The 9,742-nt window shown below is 39.5% G+C and overlaps 1 protein-coding gene and 2 long non-coding RNA genes across 5 annotated transcripts in view; all 3 read right to left on the reverse strand.

Annotated features, from left to right (window-relative positions):
• The window catches only part of cunh6orf136 (chromosome unknown C6orf136 homolog), a 13,869-nt gene extending 6,918 nt beyond the window's left edge, over positions 1 to 6,951 (reverse strand). The window contains exons 1-5 of one of the 3 annotated variants that reach the window (XM_007559007.2): positions 6,739 to 6,891; positions 5,109 to 5,294; positions 3,002 to 3,688; positions 2,062 to 2,150; positions 1,777 to 1,977 (exon numbers count right to left, since the gene is read on the reverse strand). In XM_007559007.2, coding sequence (XP_007559069.1) covers positions 1,777 to 1,977; positions 2,062 to 2,150; positions 3,002 to 3,688; positions 5,109 to 5,207 — 1,076 coding nt within the window. In that variant the 5' untranslated portion in view covers positions 5,208 to 5,294; positions 6,739 to 6,891. Of the gene's footprint in view, positions 1 to 1,776; positions 1,978 to 2,061; positions 2,151 to 3,001; positions 3,689 to 5,108; positions 5,295 to 6,738 lie in introns of all 3 variants that reach the window. The other 2 variants (XM_016674790.1, XM_016674791.1) reach the window with 2 other exon arrangements.
• LOC107836985 (uncharacterized) lies at positions 1,384 to 1,769 on the reverse strand. The gene is made up of 2 exons (XR_001662956.1): positions 1,678 to 1,769; positions 1,384 to 1,647 (listed from the first exon to the last, which is right to left on the reverse strand). It is a non-coding gene; the product is annotated as an uncharacterized LOC107836985 (long non-coding RNA).
• A 1,070-nt stretch (positions 6,952 to 8,021) lies between the features above and the next one.
• Positions 8,022 to 9,118, reverse strand: LOC107836986 (uncharacterized). Its single transcript, XR_001662957.1, has 3 exons — positions 8,900 to 9,118; positions 8,828 to 8,830; positions 8,022 to 8,435 (listed from the first exon to the last, which is right to left on the reverse strand). It is a non-coding gene; the product is annotated as an uncharacterized LOC107836986 (long non-coding RNA).
• Between the last annotated feature and the right edge of the window lie 624 nt (positions 9,119 to 9,742).

The raw sequence follows: 9,742 nt of genomic DNA on the forward strand, positions 1-9,742 counted from the left end.
TATATATATATATATATATATATATATATATACACACACACACACACACACACACTTTTGTCATAGTACCCCCAAGAATTTGACACTACTTCCACCCCTGCTTAAAACCAATCAGTTATAATTGTAATTTACTAAGCTGTATTTGTGAATAAACAGAGCTCAAACTCCTAGGTTAAACTCAGAGCATCAGATTGTAGCTATGGTAACATAAACAATGAAGATTGTTCTTTGAACTTTTACAAAGTAAATTTGTCGACTCCTTAAAATTTTAAATTTAAATCTTAAGCAATTTAAAATCTTTTAATTTATCCCTTTCACTCAAATTTAACAGCATTGTCATTCTGAATAAACAAATGTTAAAAATTCAACATCTGTGGTCTGTGTTAAAATTTTAGCATTTTTGGGGCCCCTGAAGGCCTGGGGGCCTTCAATTTGCTGGTGACTCAATTTGGATTTAACAAAAGTGCAAATAATTGATATTTATTTTAATTATATAATTTTTTTATTTGTTGTTTTTAAGACTATAGCTGTGGGTTTAAGTATTGTCAGCAATGTCTTCGAGTAACATAATTACCCAGTAATATTTTACATTTCCTGTCATCTTAACATCTTTTAATACAAAAACATGGTGGATCACCAGGCTTAGCAAGTTTTCTGGGGGAAACCCTGTAACAACTGGTTAGGGTATTACAAATGCTTGTTCAGGTACATTACTGAATCTGCCGTCAAGGCACTAGGAACTTTCCACAGGAAATTGATTCTATAGGCCAGAGGTTCCCAAACTGTGGGGCGCGCCCCCTAGGGGGGCGTCGTGCCATTGCAGGGGGGGTGCGGGAAGCCGTCTGGGTGAAAAAAACAAAAACAAAAAAACATGAACGCTGTATGCGCTGGGTTTTTACCTTACAATGGCCAATTCTCTGTTATTCCTCTGTCAATTTGATACAATAGGGGCTTCCGCACTTCCCATATCTGTGTCCTCTGTCACTTTTATCAGCAGTTAAAACTGTTTAATCCGTTGTTAACCTGTTTTTCCGAGCCGCCTTTAAACGTAACATGAGCGCTATGACGCTCATGCTGGGTTTACAACTGTGCGGCAGTGAAGGAGACCTGCTGCTGCTGTGCAGAGCTACGCAGGTGTGTGTTAGAATCATGGCAGCAGACCAGCAATACGCAAAGAACTTTTCACAGTTTTTCCCCCAAACTAACAGACTGTTGAGAAAAGCAGGTAAAGTTAGAAAATGCAGGTAAAGTTAGCTAAAAGATGACTAGTTAGCTAATATCAATACAACACCTTAAGCTTGTTAACAAGTAGCTTGTAGGCTACTGATGTTGTTGTCTATGTTCAGCTACGATTCATTTTGCCCCCCAAAAAGTTGATCCCTCCCCCCTTGTTCGTCTGGAGCTGGGGCTGAGTATAACAGGGAGTCTCTAAGAATCCATCCTCCACCCCCTTCGCTCACACACATCGTTCAACCAGACAGCTATTTGTAAGCCATAGGAGGTGCCCAGAAATAGTTTGGAAACCACTGCTATAGGCAGTTTATCGTTGCAAATGATAGTTGCCTACAAACTTGTATCTTGATGTGAAACATTTACAAAACAGTTTTATGAAATTGTACTGATTGATACTGCAGTAATAACCATGGACTCATGTCACGAGAGCACACACTAGGTGACTACCTAGTGTGTGCTCTCGTGACAACAACAATCCAACAAGTGAAGGCTTTGCGAAGTAAAAGTAGTGAACTAGTATCTAGTCTGAATGAACTGTGTCACCTGTAGAGGTGGGATTTGTCTTTCCGGTAGAAGCGCAGCAGAACAGAATGAAAGGGAAGGCCCTTGATCCTCCAGCGAGCCTTGATGGTCCTGTCCTCCATGTGCTTGGTGAGCTTCAGCACATCCAGCCGAGCCTCAGCGTAGTAGCACAGGGACAGGAAGCGCCACAGGGACAGTGTGAGTCGGTACCCCGTAAGACCTCTATAATCACAGAATGAGCAAAAATCTACTGCTGCTGCTGGGAGCATATTTCATTGAGAATATCCCGCCTGAACATGCAGTCACCTGGTCTTCATGTTTAGCAAGCCATTGATAAATTCCACATCATTCGAGTACATGGTGTAGTCATGGTTTGTCATAAAGAAATTTGGAAGCTGCAAAAAAAAAAAAAAAAAAGAACACAATTAGAACACAATTCATAACGATCTGACAGCGTACCTGCAGCTTTCCCAAAGAATGAAAGAAAGAAAGATTCTTGACATTTGACTTTATTCATCAAGTCAAGTAAAGTTGAAAAACTGAGCAAGACAAAAGAAGAATTTGAGTAGTTCTGAGTTGTTCCTCAGCTGTTTTTGCATTTTTGTGGCGCATTGCAGCCGATGTAATATAGGATAGTTCAATAAACAAAAACTGGACTAACTACCTAGTTCACTTTGTAGAATGTCACAATATGATGAAATATGTCAAAGTATTTAGCAAACTATGTTGCTTACAGCAGTAATTACTGGTATGTAAAATTAAAAATAAAATTTATTGTCCAATATAAAAAAGAAGTTTGCTTAGTCTTCACTTGCATCAGGAAACCAAATATCAAGGGATATTTTGCAATTTTGGCAGCTTTAGTTTATTAAGCCATAACTGATAGAAATTGGATAATAAGTAAGGACGTTATAACCACTTTTGTGATAGATTCATGCTCATTCTGTATGGTTTGTGGAAATAAATGAATGCATAGTAATGATCCTGAAAGTCACTAGCTTTTAGGCGCTGTCCAACCCAGTAATATGGGGCAGTTGATGGTGCTCACCATACTTGCAGAACTTGTTGAGGTTATTCATCAGTCAGTGAAAAGTATAGGTTGCCTGGCACACATTTGTGTTTCATGATCTCCATTTGTGCTCTGATCACGAAGTAAACATGGAATCGGTGCCTATGGTTGTGTGTGTAGTTGTGTGTTTATAAGATGTGAAAGATGGAAAGTTGGGACAGATGTATAATAACTCACCTCTAGCCTGAGTCTTTCATACATCAGGCCCAGTTTCTCCTCTTCCTCACTGTCTCCGTCCCCCAGCACTCCCCCGGGGCCCAGCGGGCTGCAAAGACACACAGAGGACAGTGGCAGCAGGAGCTGCTCCGTCCTCGTAAGTCCATGGTTCTGGCAGGATTTCATCAATCCACCAACACCCAAGTGTGTACTTGGACAACGAAAACAATAAAACTGAGAGCCATACATAAATGGCTCCCAGTCCTCTCTTTCCAGCAGGTTTGTGAAGCAGCTAAAGTCTCTCTGAATAACGTCTGTTCCTGCCACCTGGACATTGTCAATGCTGATGTCATCCTCTCTGCTGCCGTCCACAGTGGTCAGTTGAAAGGAAAACACTGCATCTCTGCGGGGATTCTCCAAAGTAATCACATCTTCAGGCTGAATGTGACTAAAGGCAGGAAGTTTCAGCAGTGTGTGCAGACTGTTCAGTCTCTCCTGTGCCACGAGTACACACATGCTGTGAGACTCCTCCCAGTCCTCCTCGAAGCAGCCGTCTCTTTGCTGGCTGGCGTGGTGCAGCGGGTGGTGAAGCGGATGGTGCAGCAGCGGTTGTCTTGGCTTCTGATACCTCAGGCTGTTTGGGGGGGCCAGAGCCCAAGCTGCACTGCTTAGTGGACATGCCCGACACATCCATTGCCAGTGAAAGACCTATGATGGAGCATTGAACACTTAACACACCATTTATGCAAGGTTTCCTTTACACAAACTTTCATGTGCTGACATAAACACCTGACATTTTGCTGGGCTAACTAAAGATAGCAAATATATTCTGCACACACACTCTGTGGGCTTATGCTTTCCTGCTCTTCCTCATTCCACCACCAACTGTCCTCGTCTTCTCTCCTCTGACCTGAAGTTACAGCTCACACATCACTAGCGATTTATTTTACAACACTCGGTGTCCTTTCCCACTCATTTAGGTTTCACCAGCCCAAAGAACTTCCCTTAAAGGGACGGACGGACGGACGGAGGGAGGGAGGAACGGACTGACAGACAGTCCCTCCCTCCCTCCCTCCCTCCATCCATCCATCCATCCATCCATCACTCTTATCCCTAATGAGGTCATGAGGGGTACAAGTGTTGAATGGTTGCCATGGGAGATTCAAGGATTTCTCAAACATGCATGAAAGAATCAAAGCAATACTACAGGTATGTTTTCAAAGAGGGAATAACATTATGTAAAGCTAAAAAAAAATTTTTTTTAAAAATCCCTCTAACCCATTTTTTTTCTGCAACATTCTTTCAGTTTGCACCATTTAGTTATTGGCTCTGCCTGTCAAATCAGTCAACAAATACTTTATTAATCCCACACAGGAGAAAGTAAGGTGTCCAAGTAGCAACACATTTATACACAAGTACGTAAAAAATTAAAAATGCACAAGTCTCCCTCCTCTGCCTTTTCTTTGTCTCCACCTTCATTCTACATACTACAATCCAAGGCTGCTTTGCCACGGTCTCCTATTCTTTAAAATTCCAGACTATTTCCAGTGGCAATCCAGACAAAAAACAGCAACAATTTTGGAAACCTGCTGATTCCAGCAGGCCTTTCGGCCAGAAAACTGCAATTCTTGGACAACTGATTTCAAGTATTTAGTTTTCATCATTTTGATGATAAGGTACATAATATCTGTGTGTTTAATGAACTAAGACATGTTGATAAAAATCACCAGTTGGATGTTTGCAAATAATGGATGTGAGCTCACATTGGGAAGGAGACTTGCCAATCAAAAGAGAGACAGTAAAAAATCTCTGTGTTTAGACTGTCTCTCCAGTTTATCCCAGAAAATCATAATCAACAATTAACTTCATTTTTTCTTTTTGAGATAATGCAAAATTGTGAGTCCATTGCAAAATCATTGAGTTTAAGTGACTGATACCTAACACCTGGATTTGATAGTATTTCTTCCACTACTCTGCTGCCTCAGCCTAATGCTGATATACATTTTGAACATTTCCATTTATTTCTGAATATATTCACTCAGTTACTCAAAACATGAAGGGGTGCCAGTGATGGTGAGCAGGACTATAGATGCCACATGTATAGTGATCTTAGAATCCAACAGATTACCTGGCTGAGACTTCGACTCCATCTTTGAATGGGTCTCCTTCTACTCTGGCTGCAGACACAACCCATCCAGAGGGCCACCCCTCCTCTGCTCACAGCCATCCAGTCAGGGGTCACCAGCTGAACATCACCAGAGACCACCACAAAGCAGGGAACCCAAAGAGCTGCCAGCTGTCCTGAAGCTCAAATCTAAGGGCAGAGAAGAGTTATCCTCATGATTATTATTTAAAAAAAAAAAAAAAAAAAAACATTAGAAAAAGGTTAAGGAATTGCTCTTTATCAGGTCTTCCTCAGTTTCTAACTTATGGTCAGAAAAACATGTTCAGTGAAAAAAACAGTTCCTCTAACGTAAAGTTCCTATAGCTTGAGGTCAGGATTGAGCTCTCAGTCGACCTGTATGTCAATGTCAAATTTATTTATAAAGCACTTTTGAAATAGCTGAAGCTGCACCAATGTGCTGTACAGAAGTCAACAAGTATACTATTTCTAATAAAAGAAATTATCAAATAACTTACAATAATTACAATAAATCACAAGTGGCATTGAATAAAAATTTGTGTAAAGATGCACCTTGTTCCATTTAAGTCTTGAGCATGCCTAATATAAGAAGGCAGATTATTCCATAGATTGGGAGTCGGAAAAGAAAAAATGTGATCCCCTTTACTCTAGAGTCTGAACCAAGAGACATCTAGGACATTTTGATTACTTGATCTTAAAGATTTAATTGTAGGTGTCAGAGTTTGTAAATAAGGAGGAGCTAAGCAATTTAAAGTTTTAAAAACCTGCAGTAAAATTTTGAAATCAATCTGATAGGGTACTGGAAGCCAATGTAGGGAAGCCAGGACTGATGATATGTGAAAAAGTCTCTAACTGAAGACTGTTGCTGTATGAATTTCATGATTGTCGTAACATGTAAAAAAAAATAAAAAAATCATAAGTTATAAAAAAAATAAACAATGTTGCCATCATAGCAACTATCTGAAAGTAAAACAGGAAGAACAAGAATTCTTACAATTCTAAAACAAAATAGAATTGTTCAAAGAGCAAGACCTCAAGCAAAAAAACTGAAATCTACACAATGAACAAATCAGAACTACAGCAACAGAACCACAGTTCTAACGTAGGAAGAACATAATGGCAAAATTGAAAGATTAAGCCTAATCCTGCCAAAACTATTAATATTTTTGGGTTTAACTGTATATTGCTAAATACTGATTCATTCTAAATTTCAGCGCCCTAATTCTAAAAACTGACCAAACATCTCCCCGGGCCCCCAACTTTTGTTTTGAAATTTAGAAGCTTAATGAATGCACATTATCTGTTAAACCTACTAAGTCCTAAATGCAATGTAATAAAAGAAAACAGCATATTGGTCACATATGATGTGTTTAACACACTTACTACACATGACAGCTGTTGGTGTACAAAAATCCAACATAGATTCAGGTTAAATATGAAGCCACTGTATTTTCCTTAGTTGTGCATATCTGGTTGATTATTTTGAGAAACAAATACATAATAACCATGCTGCTATGTAGAGTTGTCAACAGTGACAGTCATGACGAACAACGGCAGCTAGCTTCGTGCTAAGCTAAGGAAGCAGCTGAGTCTCCTCTAAGTCCGGCTTACTGACCTCCTGCTCTGTTCCTTCCACGAACGGAAAGCTGCTCAAATTCGTCTCAAAGGTTTTGTTCTTAACCACAGAACTACAGCAGCAACAGGACGGATGAGACAGTAAGAGGCTACGTAATCAAGGTAACTTAACAAATGTCACTCCCCCTGAGTATGTCCTTGCACTACGTAACGTAACATAACGTAACGACGGTGCTTTCGCAGATGTAGGAAATTCCATAGACATGAATACGCATTTAAGTCTATGGGAACATGGAAATTCGCAAATTCTTCTTCTTTCTCTTTAACCTATTTGGAGTGACGTTCGGTGCTGCCACCAACAGGAGACTGAACTTACTGCAAATATCCAAACCTCAAAGCACCGATAACATTAGAACTTCCTTTGCTCTTTTTTATTAGATGAGTGATCTTACTTTTCGTTGCACATGCAGATTGGGTGGGTGTGGGGGTCGGAAGGAGCTTGAGCCCCTGCCCCTTTTATCCTTGATGAATCTAGTGTCCTTTTGGTTTTTCTTTGAATTTTTCAATTTTTCTTTGATCTGTGTGTCAGGAGGCCTGCTTGTGCACCTCAACAATAATATTTACCACAGATGAACAAAAAAACCAACAATAAGTGTATTAAGAGACTAATATTTTAATTTCAGGTAGCATTAACATCTTGTGTTATTGTGGGGCAATTTCAAGTCCATGAGTGGGTTAAGTCGTCAGCCTGAAAAAGTTGGAGAAATACCGGTCTACACCAGACAGGAAGTTGGCCATATTGCATTGAAGTTCAGATTTTGATCACATTTTGGCAGTTTGCAGCCTCCACATCTGATCAAACTCATCAAGGGCAGTGTATCTCAATTATTTTCTGTCATGTCCCCCCTTAGGATCATGATATTTTTCTACTATTGCAAATCTGATCATATTTAATGATATATCTGTACAAACCACTGGCTCTATTGTATGACCTGATTATCAAAACAGCTGTTTTATTGTTCCAAGTCTCAAAATTCCATCTCTATAACATCAACTGTTTCTGGCCCTCACTTACCCCCACCACCATTTATGCCACAGGTCTTGATCATATCCAGACTTTATTTCTGCAATGCGCTGCTCTTTGGTTTACCACGAATTTCTTCATAGACTTTAACTGGTTCAGAACCACTGAGTTAAAAATTATCTTGTTAACATTCAAAGTCCTCCATAACCTAGCCGCTCCTTATCTTACTGATCTCTTTCACCTTGCACCCTTTGCTGCTCTTTTGACTCTCTTCTTTCTAAGCTGTCNTATCTGTACAAACCACTGGCTCTATTGTATGACCTGATTATCAAAACAGCTGTTTTATTGTTCCAAGTCTCAAAATTCCATCTCTATAACATCAACTGTTTCTGGCCCTCACTTACCCCCACCACCATTTATGCCACAGGTCTTGATCATATCCAGACTTTATTTCTGCAATGCGCTGCTCTTTGGTTTACCACAAATTTCTTCATAGACTTTAACTGGTTCAGAACCACTGAGTTAAAAATTATCTTGTTAACATTCAAAGTCCTCCATAACCTAGCCGCTCCTTATCTTACTGATCTCTTTCACCTTGCACCCTTTGCTGCTCTTTTGACTCTCTTCTTTCTAAGCTGTCCACCATAGAACTCAGGTCTTTCAGCTATACTCTGCTCCCCAATTCTGGAATAAATGGAACCCCCAAACAACATCTTTGCCCACTTTCAATTTCCTCCTCAAATCTCACTGGGATTATCAAACCCTACATTACCTTCCCACACGTCACACCACTGACACTTATATGCATTTCATGTTGTTCTTTGGAGCAGTTTTCAACCTTTGCTCACAATATGTTGTTTATGTTGTCAACAACATAAACATAAACACAATTTATATGGTGCTTATTTATAAAGCACCTTATAAATAAGGTGCTTTATATATAGGCTGTCCAGCTCTTGGATAGCTAATAAAACCTTTCAGTTTTTATAAGCTGAAAGGTGCTTATAAATAAAAAGCATAATTATCATTTAAATGCCCTCAGTCATGTAAGATACTATTAGCCTGCTGTCCCAGGCTCTTCAGGGGTCTGTTTGTTTGGGTGAACAAACTTTTGTGAATTGCATGTTTACTGCAGCTTCAGGTTCAACTGAAAACGGTTCTACACCGGGGAAGGCACTGATGTAAAAGTAACATGAAGCAATTATTCAAGGTAAAGTCACATTTGTTTGTTGTGTGCTTAGTGATATTCTTGTAACCCATGTTATTTTAACGAATATGAATTATAGCCTGTAATGCACCACATTGCCGATAGGTGGCAGTAAATGGTTTCAAAGTAGTCTAAAGCTACAGTGATATGAGAATATGGGCTAGAACAGTGTTTCTCAACCCTGGTCCTCACCGCGCCCCTGTCCTGCATGTTTTACGTATTTCCCTTCTGCCACACATCTGTATTGTATCTCTGGGTGATTAACAGGCTTCTGCAGCACTTGATGGTCATGCAATCATTTGAATCAGTTGTTCTGGATATTGGGATTGCAATGGATAGAGGACGTAAAACCACTGCAAACAATAATTTGCTCAGATTCAAGCTCGGCTTTGTTAAGCATAAAATATAATAATACGGATAGTAGGATGGACATCTTATTAGAAATATATCATACTTTATTTAGAATACAAAATATGGGGTTAGTAGTTGTTTTTGTATGGGTTCCAGCATATATAAGGGTAGAAGGAAACGAGAGGGTTGATAAAATGGTAAAGAAGGCAATACATAATCCTATTAGTTTTACAGTTAGGACAAGTAAATCTGAAGGGAAAAGTAAAGTCAAAGAGGAGCTGATGAAAATATGGCAGAGAAGGTGATGAAGGTTTAACAGGAAGATGGTTTTTATAAAATTCAGAAGTTTGTAGGAAGGAAAAGACAGGGAAGAAGAAACAGGAAGGAGGAAAGAATAATAACAACCCAGATAGCACATGATCTGTTTCTAACTATTTTTCAACGTTGATTTAACAATCAACG

This window comes from Poecilia formosa, unplaced genomic scaffold (assembly GCF_000485575.1).
Source record: "Poecilia formosa unplaced genomic scaffold, Poecilia_formosa-5.1.2 Scaffold101, whole genome shotgun sequence".
In the NCBI taxonomy this organism is placed as follows: domain Eukaryota; kingdom Metazoa; phylum Chordata; class Actinopteri; order Cyprinodontiformes; family Poeciliidae; genus Poecilia; species Poecilia formosa.